Source organism: Bos javanicus, chromosome 19 (genome assembly GCF_032452875.1).
Source record: "Bos javanicus breed banteng chromosome 19, ARS-OSU_banteng_1.0, whole genome shotgun sequence".
Lineage (NCBI taxonomy): Eukaryota > Metazoa > Chordata > Mammalia > Artiodactyla > Bovidae > Bos > Bos javanicus.
This window is the reverse complement of record NC_083886.1, coordinates 26,147,937-26,162,521: the sequence shown is the minus strand read 5'-3', so window position 1 is coordinate 26,162,521 and position 14,585 is coordinate 26,147,937. Positions and strand designations below refer to the sequence as shown.

Sequence of the window (14,585 nt, the reverse complement as noted above, 5' to 3'; positions counted from 1 at the left end):
GAGCAGAATCAGGCCAGAAGTGATGAAGGACTGAACTGGGATGATGGCTGCAGTTGTGGAAAAGAAACATGGACATGAATGTGCCTAGCAGGATTTGCCTACTAGAGAGGCAAGATTGGAATAGATGATTTAGTAAAATTGGGAAATAAGACATTAAAATCGATCAAAATCCAGAACTGCCATCTACCATCTTAATCATTTCTAAAAGAAAAGAAAAATTGAATACCGAGAAATGGGAATTACACACTCTGAGTAAAGGACCCTTTCTTTAAATCTAATGGATGCAGCTACTTGTAAAATATAGGTCACTCTCTCTCTCTGTTTTTTTCCTTCTCCTCTTTTTCCCATGGATAAGTGAAAACTTTGTTCTCACTGGCTCCAGGACGCCGACACAGCTCTCTCACTGTCCAGGACTCTTTCCCGTTAGAATTCCCACCGTTTACTTTCCTATTACGTAACAGTTGACTGCATTCTTACACTGTAGTCTTTCTAGGAGACAGTGGGAATGAGACTGGGCAGTTTCCTCTTCTGGCAACTTTTTACCTGGTCAGCTGTGGTGTGGTCCCAGGGTTCTGGTGGGTCTCTCTTCCGCTTCTAAAACCTGTCCTTTTATCAAAAGGCCAAATACCTTTGTTATCTACAACCAGTGATCAGATGGGGAATGGAGACTTTGAAGAGGACTGAGCTTTTGCATGGAATAACTGAAAGTAGAATATAAATTTCTAAAGCAGATTCTCTTTTACCAAGATAAGGGATAAAAAAAAAACCTTTTGTCCCATGAACGTGTGTTTTGTTGAAGAGTTTAAATAGTGTTTTTATGTACATTTTAGTAGAGTAATTGGAGAGTTAGTGTTAAATTTTTAAATTGAGCAATGTGGAAGAAATTGGTGCACTTCTTAGCTAAAGTTCAGGGGAAGGCTTTTGTCCCATAAGATACTTAAAAATGATGGTTGAAAGTGAAAGTGTTAGTTGCTTTGTAGTTGTTTACAACCAAACATAATTTTTCCTGTCTGAGTGCTTAAGACACTCTAGCAAGAAGCTCTTTCTTTATGCTTCCTCTTCAGTGACAACATCCTTGTATCCATATTTTAAAAGGAAATGCCTTTAAATGACTAGAATGAAAAACTTTAAAAAATTGCTAGCCTCCCAGTTGTTTATGTATAGTCTTCAAAGACTTGACCTGTCCCAAGTTTCCATTTTTGAATTATATTTTTAAAAATTATCACTATTAGAGATTATTAGTGAAATTCTTATATTTATTTCTCTTTGGGATTGTTTAGTGTCTGACTTTTGTGACCCCCATGGACTGTAGCTCACCAGTCTCCTCTCTGACCATGGGATTTCCCAGGCGGCAGTACTGGAGTGGGTTGCCATTTCCTTCTCCATCTCTTTGGGATCAGTTCAGTTCAGTCGCACAGTCATGTCCGACTCTTTGCGACCCCATGAATCGCAGCACGCCAGGCCTCCCTGTCCATCACCAACTCCTGGAGTTGACTCAGACTCACGTCCATCAAGTCAGTGATGCCATCTAGCCATCTCATCCTCTGTCATCCCCTTCTCCTCCTGCCCCCAATCCCTCCCAGCATCAGAGTCTTTTCCAATGAGTCACTCTTCGCGTGAGGTGGCCAAAGTACTGGAGTTTCAGCTTTAACATCATTCCTTCCAAAGAAATCCCAGGGCTGATCTTCAGAATGGACTGGTTGGATCTCCTTGCAGTCCAAGGGACTCTCAAGAGTCTTCTCCAACACCACAGTTCAAAAGCATCAATTCTTCGGCGCTCAGCTTTCTTCACAGTCCAATTCTCACATCCATACATGGCTACTGGAAAAACCATGGCCTTGACTAGACGGACCTTTGTTAGCAAAGTAATGTCTCTGCTTTTCAATATGCTATCTAGGTTGGTCATATATTTTCTTCCAAGGAGTAAGCGTCTTTTAATTTCATGGCTGCAGTCACCATCTGCAGTGATTTTGGAGCCCCCCAAAATAAAGTCTGACACTGTTTCCACTGTTTCCCCATCTATTTCCCATGAAGTGATGGGGCCAGATGCCATGATCTTCATTTTCTGAATGTTGAGCTTTAAGCCAACTTTTTCACTCTCCTTTTTCACTTTCATCAAGAGGCTTTTTAGTTCCTCTTCACTTTTTGCTATAAGGGTGGTGTCATCTGCATATCTGAGGTTATTGATATTTTTCCCAGCAATCTTGATTCCAGCTTGTGCTTCTTCCAGCACAGCGTTTCTCGTGATGTACTCTGCATATAAGTTAAATAAGCAGGGTGACAATATACAGCCTTGACGTACTCCTTTTCCTATTTGGAACCAGTCTGTTGTTCCGTGTCCAGTTCTAACTGTTGCTTCCTGACCTGCATACAGGTTTCCCATATTAGACTATAAAAGAAAAAACTTTGACTTGACATTCATGAATAATAGTAGGAATTTTATAGAAACATTCATTTTTATAATTTTGTGGCTAAACTCAAGATGCGTAGTAGAAATAGTAAGCAGTGACTGTTCATTTATGTTCTTAGAATGTAATACTTTGTAAATACATTCAGAGTTTAAAAGTTATTCGTGCTTTGTTTTCATTATATTTTTTTAACTTTATCACAGGATATGATATGAGACAGTTTTATGTTCTGCTTTAAATAGAATGTCAATTCTGTTCTTTGTGAATAATGTTCTGTGTTAACAGTATTAATAAATACCCTGTTCTTTTAATCTAAGATAATTCGTTGCAGCTTGGTTAGTTCTTTAATAGAACTGGAATTGTTGATATGCTCACATAATGTATGTTCTAGAGATTGCTTTTGTGGGGCGAAATGTGTCTGCATCAAGCATCGTATTGAAACCATATTCTTGTTTGTCTCCTTTTAAGTGCATGAGTTAATTCGTGTAAAATTTTTTTTCTTCTTCCTTTTCTTGTACATAATAGTTTTTAAGTATTTAGTTTCTAAAGGCTTTCCGACCTAACAAGTTATTTTCAAGGGAAATATGCAAGTAAAAAGCCCCACAAATACAAGCAAGGAGATGACGATGTGTGACTGTGGGTTGCTGCCAGTTAGCCATATGGCACATGCTTCTGCCAGCCTAGTGGGTCATCCTTAGGTGTTTGTTAACTGCCCAGATGCTCTCCTACCTTGACATCTGACATTTCAGAGTTAAGTATGAATAACTATTTGGAAAGCTCTTTTCATATAATGGTATGTCATATATATGGAAACATGTTTGAAGAAAAGATACCTCACCCCTTTTCTTTATAAATGGTTGAGTTAAAAAATGGCCAATAGTAGGTCTGAGTGTTTCTGATGAGAACAGGAGTCCAGATATTGGGTTTCATATTTCATATTCTTGATTGTTTTATCAAAGTAATTTATTTATAGTTCTTGGATTAACCTTGCTTAAGCATTAATACGGTGTGGAGCATCATAGCATGCTAGGCTGAGAGCTCTTATCACAGTCTTTAGTCTTTCAGTCTATTTCTCCCTGATGATTTATCTTGATTTTTGCTACATAAAACCTCTTCTACTCTTTATATGAATATTAGTCATCCTTTGTAACTTGTAGGCTGCACCATCATGGGGGTGACGTTAGGGAATGTCTTTGAAAGCAGAGCATCCCATGTGAACTAAAAGCTAGAAGTTAGAAATAGGAAACATGTCTAGCAATGCATTATAAATATGACCCATCAGTGCTAGCATAGAGATATACTTTTGCTGTGATTTTTTTTTTTTCTTTCACAGATGTATGTTGGTCAGTCAGTACTCACATACTGATTGGCTGTGAATTCCAGCTATACCTAGTTATAATGATATTTTTTCTTTTTATACCTGTGGGTATTTTTCTTCCTCAGTGACTTGAAGATAAAGGTTGGGAGCAGGCACATCAATGCCCACAAGTTTGTCCTGGCGGCCCGCAGTGACAGCTGGAGTCTGGCCAGTTTGTCTTCCACCGAGGAGCTGGACCTGTCAGGTGAGCCTCTGACCGGCTGGGGACTCAAAACTCCCGGCACACGAGCACTTGGCAGAAGTTGTGATGTGTCACTTTGAAGTATTTGTGGCTTAGTGGAAGTAGAATGCTTCTCTTACGAATTGCTGGTGACCATAAACTAGTTAAATAGTGAGTCATTAGGTAGTACTTTGTGGACACTTCTGTTAAATATCTGGCTAAAAAATCATAAATATTTGAGGAACTACAGTATTCTTACTATAATTTATAAAATAAGAATATCTCTCCACATAACTTTTCATATAGTAGTATGTTATAAATATGAGAGCACATGTAGAAAAAAAATTTGTTTCCACTAAGAGAAAGTCCTGCTGCTGTTCAGCTGGTTAAAATTTAACTCTAGCTGCCAAAATACTTTTCCTGGTCTGTAAGAACTGAATTCAGAAGTAACAGTTACTGCAAAAAATAAGAATATTCATTCTTTAAAATCAAAGGATGACCAGCTGTCTTCAGAATTTAAGTGCTTTAACTGTTTAATGTTACTGTTTTTGTGGCACATATATTTTGTAGAATTTGGGTAAATACGGTGGTTAAGTAAACTTAAAAACATCATTTTCAAAAGTTCACTTCAAAATTGCATTTTCACTTAGTATTTGCCTAACTGCTGTTACAAAAGAGCAAATTTAAAGTTTAATTCTGATGTTAATAATCAAGAGAATTACAAGTCTCCTGTAAATGTGTTATGCTGCTGCTGCTGCTAAGTCACTTCAGTCATGTCCGACTCTGTGTGACCCCATAGGCGGCAGCCCACCAGGCTCCCCCGTCCCTGGGATTCTCCAGGCAAGAACACTGGAGTGGGTTGCCACTTCCTTCTCCGATGCATGAAAGTGAAAAGTGAAAGTGAAGTCGCTCATTCATGTCTGACTCTTCGAGACCCCATGGACTGCAGCCTACCAGGCTCCTCTGTCTATGGGATTTTCCAGGCAAGAGTACTGGAGTGGGGTGCCATTGCCTTCTCTGAAATGTGTTATACTTTCATATTTTTAAAAAATCAAAAGACTGATACCATATGGTAAGGAGCATACCCACGCATTAAGATATGAGTTACTTGCAGAAGTGATTGGCTGTATGAAAAGTCTGCTGAATTACGTCTTTGTTCAAAAAATTCGTCGCCGTGGTTTGATCCCTGCTGTAAGGTTTGCTTTGAGAAATGAGCAGCTGCAGAGTCAGAATTTTTGGTGGCTTTGGTAAATCAGGCACCTACTAAGATATCTGTGGTAGAACTTATGGCATCTTTACTTTCCTTTATAAAGTTTATCTTTGAAGGGTTCCAAGGCTTCCCTGATAGCTCAGTTGGTAAAGAATACACCTGCAGTGCAGGAGACCCTGGTTTGATTCCCAGGTCAGGAAGATCCCCTGGAGAAGGGATACGCTACCCACTCCAGTATTCTTGGGCTTCCCTTGTGGCTCAGCTGGTAAAGAATCAGCCTGCAATGCAGGAGATTTGGGTTTGATCCCTGAGTTGGAAAGATCCCCTGGAGAAGGGAAAGGCTACCCACTCCAGTGTTCTGGCCTGGAGAATTCCATGGACTGTATAACCTATGGGGTCACAAAGAGTTGGGCATGGCTGAGTGCCTTCCACTTCACTTGAAGGGCTCCAAGGAGATGGTGGCGCCTGTGGACCTGTTCAGGTTTGTGTGTCTTGCCCAGAGTCCTGCTGAGTTGCCTGGATGGACATAGGTGTGATTGCCTAAATTTGGGCTCACAGCAGCTGAAACTACCAAAAAAGCCTGTGTGTTACACGACACCTGGAAGCACTGCTGCCCATGGCTGCCCGCAGCTGAGGGAGGTTGGAAACAGGCTCTTGTAAACAAGTGTATAAATGGGTAAAAGCTGTGTTTTAAATGTTGAACCTTCTCCCCACTTGTGGGGAAATCATCTTATGGATCTACTGGTGTTCTGTTTCTTCAAAATTATTCCATTAATATCACAAATGCTCAGTGGCAGGCACTTTGCAAGGTACTAGGGATATAGCAGTGAATAAAGTTAAATTCCTGTTTGTATGGTACTTACATTCTTAGATTGACATCCTAAGACTCACATTTTCGTTTGAAATTCTTTTGTAATTGGTATTTCTTAAAATTCAAAATAAGCACAACTTAATTTTTTAAATTGATTAATTTGTTTACCTTATTGTACCAGGTCTTAGTTACGGCCTACAGGATCTATAGTTGTATGTAGCATGTGGGATCTGGTTCCCTGACCGGGATCCAAACCATGCCCCTTGCATTGGGAGCACAGAGTCTTAGCCACTGGACTACCAAGGAAGTCCCAGCACAACTTTAATTCTGTTAATTGTTTTAAGAATTTTAGCCCATGTTGAGAAATATAAAATAGGCATTATATACCAAGTATTTAAAAGGTATTTGGGAAAAAAAAATAATAATAAAAGGTATTTGGACACAATGAAAATTTTCTTAAATCATACCTTGTTCAAAAAAGTAAAATGTGTGCTTGATCTGACCCAGTAACAAAGTCACAGTCACTTCTGTAAGATTCTTGCCAGAAATGCATGACCTCAATCTAATTGTGAGAAACCATCAGGTTAACCCAAGTTGAGGAACATTCCACAGAATTACTGGCAAGGTCATGAAAGATAAGACTTAGAAATTGTTTCATTTTGGAGGAGATTTAGGAGATATGATAATAAATAATAAAATTCAAGGTGGAACCCTCAATTGGATTCTGGACCATAAAAGGACATTATTGGGATAATTGGCAAAGTTTGTAAAGGTCTGTAATTGGTTAATAGTATTGTATCAGTCCTAACCACTTGGTTGTAATCATTGTGCCCTGGTTATGCAAGGTGCTGATATTAGGGGAGGATATTAGTGGAAGGTACATGGGAACTCTACACCTGTTCTATAAGTCTCACATTGTTTCAAAATGTAAAGCTTTAAAATGTATGAATTAGCTTTGTATTTCTTGATTATTTTATATATAAAGATACATTTATAAAATTATTGACTGATCAGCTGGGAAGAGAAAGGATATAAACGTTAGCGCGACACGGTACAGCAAATCTTGATGCACGATATTTACTTCTTTGGGAAGTAAAGCAGTCTGCTTCAGGCTCGGTGGTTTGTTTATAGCCTCTCTCTGTCACTTCAGCAGTAGCAGCTGACACTGAGCAGTTCCAGTGCCATAGAATAGCTGCTGTGAAGCTAAAGTTTCTTGCATGCCTCCTCCAGCAGAGATCTTATGGTTCCCTGGCATGAGTGTTTATGGTGAGTCATTCAGCTTTCCTGGAATGTGTTCTGGGTCCTGTCAAGCCGTTCCGAAACCAGAAAGCATCATCCTTCCTTTTCAGTCCAGTCAGGAAAACTGCACACTGAACACGGACCTGGGAGGTCGCCCTGTGTTGTGAAAGGAGCGTAGGGTCCCAGACTCTGTGCTCAGGCACACCCAGGTGCTCAAGCAAACTCACAGGACAGTGGTAGTTCACGTTTTCAAGAGAAATTCAGCAATATCTGTTAGATCGTGTGAGAACTCCTGGTTCTAGCTTGTTTGGTTTCAGTATTTTGTTGATATCCATGGTAGTTTAAGATGTGTCCATGAATTATCTGATATTCCTCCCTTCCCGGGTGGATCCTGATTCCCCTCCTCTTAGGTACAGGCCGACTGAGCTTGTAAATAATAACGTGTTACTTCAGAGACTTCTTCCTTGCCCTGCCTTGTGGATTGCGCACTTTGGGACAGGTTAGCTGATGTGTCATGAGGACACTCAGATGGCCTTGTGGCCTCCTGCTAACAGCTGAGATCTGCCCCCGACCCTGAGATTATCTTAGAGCTTCAAGTGATCTGTTTTATCTGTGGTCATGTCCCCTTACTCCATCCTAACATGGCTTTTGTGTTTTTCCCTCTAATCTCTGGTTATGCTAAGATCCTGCTTTCTGTTCGAGTATACCAGAACTGGAATTGCTGGGTCACATAGAATTTCTATTTTTGAGAAGCTGTTTTCCATAGGGTCTGCACCATTTTGCATGTTCCCCAGCAGTGCACTAGGGTTCCAGTTTCACCACATACTCACTCGTACTGGTTGTTTACTGTGGTTTGGTTTGTTTTGCTAGAGGTTTGAGGTGCTCTAATGTTGAATCTATAAAGATTTAGGTCTGTCACCATATTCAGAAAGCTGTTGACCATCATTTCTTAAATCCTTCTCTTCGTTGGTCTCTTCTTTCCTTCCGAGACCCCAGTCACACACATACTGGACCCTTTGTTCCGATCCAGCAGGTCTGTTTGGGTGTGTCTGAGGCTTTTTTGTTTCTGTTTTTCCTCCTGACCTTTTTTTTTTTTTTTTGGTCTCTTCTTCAGATAGGATAAATTCTATTAATCTATCTTCAAGTTTACTGACTTTTTGCACTTGAGCCTGCTCTTGAGCCCACTGAGTAAGTTTTTATTCCATATATTGTATTTTTCATTTCTATAATTTGTGTTTGTTCTTTGTTACAGTTTATATGCTGAGCATTTTTGTCTTTTAATTTCAGGTGTATTTTCCTTTACCTTCTGGAGCATAGTTATATTCAATGTTTTCGGTTCTTTGATAAGTTCAATATCTGGGTCATCTTGAAGTTAGCATATTTTGGTTGTCCTTTCCCTTGAAAAATGGTCATATTTTCCAGATTTTTTCCGTAACAGATGATTTTAGATTGTGTCCTGGACATTGCCATTATGCTGAGTCGACTCTGGTCCTGTGTGCCATTCTCTGGAAAATGCTGAATCCCTTTAGGTGCAAATCACAGGTTCTGTTTCACCTTCTGTGGATAGTGGTTCAAATATCACTTCAGTTTTTTGGGTTTTTTTTTATGGCAGTTTTATTTATTTTTGGCTGTCCTGGGTCTTCATTGCTGTGTGGGCTTTTCTCTAGCTGTGGTGAAAGGGGGCCAGTCTCTAGTCTTCTAGTCTCTAGAAGCCACTTCTCGTTGCAGAGCTCGGGCTCTAGGGCACACGGCCTCAGCAGTTTCAGCACATGGGCTCAGGAGTTGTGGCTCCCAGGCTCCAGAGCACAGGCTCAATAGTTGTGACACACAGGCTCAGTTGCTCCATGGTATGTGGGACCTTCTGGGACCAGGGATCGAACCTGTGTCTCCTGCATTGGCAGGCAGATTCTTTACCACTGAGCCACCAGGGAAGCCCCCTCACTTCAATTTTTAAAGCTAGGCTAGGACTGTTCCATCCATCAACGGTTCAGAGGCAAGGCTGAGGCCTGTGTGGCTTCGTACACAGAATTAGGAAATGTCCTTCTCTCTTTTCTCTGGAATTCTCCCCTTACCCTTCACTGCTCTTTAGGCCTCATCTTCTGGTTCATCTGGCCAGAAAGATGGTGTTCTTATTGGAATTTTAGGCATCCTTATGGTCAGGACAGCAGTGTTCCTCCTGGACAGATCTGCCCTCAGGGCAAAGCCATAAAGAGGAAAAAAATACTCGAGAATCTGATACAGTGCAATTGCTTCAAGGGGTGCCTCCCAGAGCAATTCAGGTGCTTTTGTTGACTCTCGGAATCCTCTAGTAGTTGCTTTTGGCCCTCTGTTGACAGTTTTTAGTTGTAATCAGTTAAAATAGTTTGGGTTGTCACACTCCCATAACAGAACTAGACCCTCCGTTGTTTTTTGACACTGGGATTATTTAGAAGTACGATATGGGGTTTATTTTTATTTCTAAGAAGTTATATTTAAGGGTACATCCTTAAACCAACCGAAGAGGATGTTTTCACTGATGAAAGACGCAATCTGTGGGGATGGTCTAGTGGTTAGGCCTTGGTGCTTTCGCTGCTGGGGCCCTAGTTGGCGAACAAAGACCCCACAAGTCCTGAAGCACAGAACAACAACAAAAAGTATAGTCTCTAATGATTTTGAAATTTTACGAGTGAAAAACTTATGTAAGGTAGATAAAAAATAGTTGGAAACTAGAGGACAAACCAGAGTCATAGTAGGAGATTCAGAACACCTTTCTCAGGTTTGCTTTGTTTTACTATATTTATTTGCTATGTTGGCTCTTAGTTGTATGATGAAAAACGTGGCAATGGACTTAGTTGCTCCTTGGCATATGGGATCTTTGTTCCCCAACCAGGGATCGAACCTGTGTCCCCTACTTTGGCATGCGGATTCCTATCCAGTGTGCCACCAGAGAAGTCCTCTTTCTGAGTTTTCACAGATTGCGGATTTAAGTAACAAAGTTAATTTTCTCAGTATGCTTCATTTAATGGTTGGTTAATTGTAAAAGGATGAGTTTATTCCCATTCTTTCCAAATGTTTTGCAAAACCATTTATTTAAAGTCAGTCAAACACACAAACAAAAAAACTAGGTCGCATAGAAAATTCCAAGTTATCCAAAGCATGACTACATGCATCTTGGACCACAGTGAAGTTGAAAGGTTGGGTGTGACTTTTCATCCTCACAGTCATGGATTTTTACCAGCTTGTGTCCTGGGCCTGGTGAAGGGGTGATGGCTTCTAGCAGCAGATACCACAGGCAGGATGAATGCCAGCTGGTTTCACTTCTCAGAGTCTACTCCTTTTAAAAGTAGTTTCTGGTTTATTGGGTCATCTGACTTTTATGGCCACTTGCTTAATAGATTGGGGGCAGGTAGACTGCCATCATTTGCCAGAAGATACACAGAAGCACAGATGGGCACAATAAAGGACAGGAAAGGTATGGACCTAACAGAAGCAGAAGATATTAAGAAGAGTTGGCAAGAATACACAGAAGAACTATACAACAGATATCCTCATGACCCAGATAACCACGATGGTGTGATCACTCACCTAGAGCCAGACATCCTGGAATGCAAAGTCAAGTGGGCCTGAGGAAGCATCACTACGAACAAAGCTAGTGGAGGTGATGTAATTCCAGTTGAGCTATTTCAAATCCTAAAAGATAATGCTGTGAAAGTGCTGCACTCAATATGCCAGCAAATTTGGAAAACTCAGCAGTGGCCACAAGACTGGAAAAAAGGTCAGTTTTCATTCCAATCCCAAAGAAAGGCAACACCAAAGAATGTTCAAACTACTGCACAATTGCACTCTTCTTACACACTAGCAAAGTAATGCTCAAAATTCTCCAAGCCAGGCTTCAACAGTACGTGAACCGTGAACTTCCAGATGTTCAAGCTGGATTTAGAAGAGGCAGAGGAACCAGAGATCAAATTGCCAACATCCATTGGATCATGGAAAAAGCAAGAGAGTTCCAGAAAAACATTTACTTCTGCTTTATTGACTATGCTAAAGCCTTTGACTGTGTGGATCACAACAAACTGTGGAAAATTCTTCAAGAGATGGGAGCACCAGACCACCTGACCTGCCTCCTGAGAAATCTGTATGCAGGTCAGGAAGCAACAGTTAGAACTGGACATGGAACAACAGACTGGTTCCAATCGGGAAAGGGGTACGTCAAGGCTGCATATTGTCACCCTGCTTATTTAACTTATATGCAGAATACATCATACAAAATGCTGGGCTGGATGAAGTACAAGCTGAAATCAAGATTGCTGGGAGGAATATCAGTCACCTCAGATATGCAGATGACACCACCCTTATGGCAGAAAGTGAAGAAAAACTAAAGAGCCTCTTGATGAAATTGAAAGAGGAGAGTGAAAAAGTTGGCTTAAAACTCAACATTCAGAAAACTAGGATCATGGCTTCCAGTCCCATCATTTCATGGCAAAGAGATGTGGAAACAATGAAAACAGGGACAGGCTTTATTTTAGGGGCTCCAAAATCAATGCAGTTGATGACTGCAGCCATGAAATTAAAAGACGGTTGCTCCTTGGAAGGAAAGCTATGATCAACCTAGACAGCATATTAAAAATCAGAGACATTACTTTGCCAACAAAGGTCCATCTAGTCAAGGCTATGGTTTTTCCAATAGTCATGTATGGCTGTGAGAGTTGGACTATGAAGAAAGCTGAGCACCAAAGAACTGATGCTTTGGAACTGTGGTATTGGAGAAGACTCTTGAGAGTCCCTTGGACTGCAGGGAGATCCAACCAGTCCATCCTAAGGAAATCAGTCCTGAATATTCATTGGAAGGACTGATGCTGATGCTGAAACTGCAATACTTTGGCCACCTAATGCGAAGAACTGACTCATTGGAAAAGACTCTGATGCTGGGAAAGATTGAAGGCGGGAGGAAAAGGGGATGACAGAGGATGAGATGGTTGGATGGCATCACTGACTCAACGGACACGAATTTGCGTAAGCTCTGGGAATTGGTGATGGACAGGGAGGCCTGGCGTGCTGCAGTCTCTGGGGTCGCAGAGTCAGACACGACTGAGCGACTGAACTGACTGACACAGAAGCACCTAACCTCCTCCTGATGCATTGTTCTCTGCCCACTGCTTAGTATGAGACTCAGAGTGGATCACTTCTCAGTTTATTGTTTGGAGATTAAGGGATGAATCACGGCAGGAGTGGGAAAGTTTGGTAATCACTTGAATCTTATTTGAAGATTTTTATTCAAATCTTTATTTGAAATTTTGAGGGTTATAGGGCATCTCTGCTGATGTCATTTTTTAGAAACTGTTTTTAAAAACTGTTCAGATTTGGGTTTATTCATCATACGAGTTCGTTGGTTTGGACAATTTGGGTAGGGTTATTAAAGGAAACCAAGTGAAATTTTAAAATAAAATTAAAGAAACCACCACAGAGAAGATGTTTGACAGTGGTGGTGTTGTGATGCCCTCATTGTTAGGAATAAGTTATCTTCCCAACATAAGGCTGAATGAACCGAGTTGTGGTATATGGACAGACCTCGGAGAGATTTTGGGTTTAATTCCAGTCCACAGCCGTAAAGAGCAAAACTCGTAATAGTGTGACATGTGAATTTTTTGTTTTCCCAGTACATATGAATGTTATGCTTACACTATATTGCAGCCTATTAAGTGTGTATTTTGTAACACAGGGTTGCTCAGTTCAGTTCAGTTCAGTTGCTCAGTCGTGTCCGACTCTGCGATCCCATGAATCGCAGCACGCCAGGCCTCCCTGGCCATCACCAATTCCCGGAGTTGACTCAGACTCAGTCCGTCGAGTCAGTGATGCCATCCAGCCATCTCATCCTCTGTCGTCCCCTTCTCCTCCTGCCCCCAATCCCTCCCAGCATCAGAGTCTTTTCCAATGAGTCAACTCTTCGCATGAGGTGGCCAAAGTACTGGAGTTTCAGCTTTAGCATCATTCCTTCCAAAGAAATCCCAGGGCTGATCTCCTCCAGAATGGACTGGTTGGATCTCCTTGCAGTCCAAGGGACTCTCAAGAGCCTTCTCCAACACCACAGTTCAAAAGCATCAATTCTTTGTCGCTCAGCCTTCTTCACAATCCAACTCTCACATCCATATAGGGTTGCTATAACCCTTCAATTTGTGGAGAAAAAACACAATACCTGTAAAGTGCAGTAAAGTGAAAGGTTTGCCTGGACAGATGTGGTACAGAGGCCCAGAAAAAGAATGTAAACTCTTTGTCATATATTTAAAATATTTTCCTCCAGCTTATTTGACTTACATCTTTAATAGGTTCATTTCCCCCATGTACTGCCCCTTGCAAAACTTTTAACACTTTTCTGGAATCAGATGGTACCCAGAATGCTTAATTACCCTTTTTAATGGCTGTGTGGTATTTCTTTGAGCTGGGTCTACCACAGTTTTCTCTGTAGCCTTAGCTTTTAGGGGTCCTCGGGAGGGCCTGACTATGTCATCTGTGTTTTGTCTTCAAAGTTTTTATGCTTTCTTTCTTTAACCAGATGCTAACCCTGAGGTGACAATGACAATGCTTCGCTGGATCTATACGGATGAGTTGGAGTTCAAAGAAGACGATGTGTTCCTGACTGAGCTGATGAAACTAGCTAATCGGTTTCAGCTACAGCTCCTTAGGGAGAGGCAAGTCACAGCAGATACAGTCAAGCACCTCAGATGGTGGTGGCTGAGCTTTAATTATGCCAAGCTCTGGGAAAACAGCTGCTTCTGCTAATGTAAATAACTTTTGCAAGGTGTTCTTTTAAAGGCAATAGTGGGGAGAGAATTTTGTCTCCCTTGCTTTTTGTTGTCTTGTAAGCTAAATTTTGCTGACGCTTTTGGGTCTTCTCTCTTCTTTCACTGATTTACTACCTGTGATTACATAGATGTGTGAACTGATGAAGCGAATGTGAAATAATATAATCCAGTGTTCAACCCCTCAACTTTCCCTCCTATGTCATTTCCTTTCACTTCTACTTTCTGCCTGCTTGGAAGTTCTTCTGACCTTGGAAGAAGGTCATATTCTCTTGTTAGAAACACATTAATGACTAAATTAGTACATGAGAATCTGTCTCAGTAAATTTCATAGTGTTTCTGAGATCTCACTTCATTCGTTACTGCTTTTTAGGTTCCAAGGAGACAGCTTGCTGTGTTTTTTATATTGCACTTTCTCTGTTGCTCTCCTAACTTGGTCTTTATAAACTACAGAACACAGTGAGAACAGTGTTCACCAGGTGATAGCAGACAAAATGCTCTTATTTTTTGTTGGTGATTTAGCCCTTGGAAGTCAGCTTGTTAGAAGGAGTGCTTTTTACATCACTTAGTGATCTCTTGTTTCTGTGTGTGGAGGAATGGCGT

The 14,585-nt window shown here is 41.0% G+C and overlaps 1 protein-coding gene across 2 annotated transcripts in view; it reads left to right on the top strand.

The window, feature by feature from the left end:
* ANKFY1 (ankyrin repeat and FYVE domain containing 1) overlaps positions 1-14,585 on the top strand; it is a 69,413-nt gene that overhangs the window by 17,302 nt on the left and 37,526 nt on the right. The window contains exons 3-4 of one of the 2 annotated variants that reach the window (XM_061390748.1): positions 3,852-3,970; positions 13,736-13,871. In XM_061390748.1, coding sequence (XP_061246732.1) covers positions 3,852-3,970; positions 13,736-13,871 — 255 coding nt within the window. The other variant, XM_061390749.1, reaches the window with a different exon arrangement.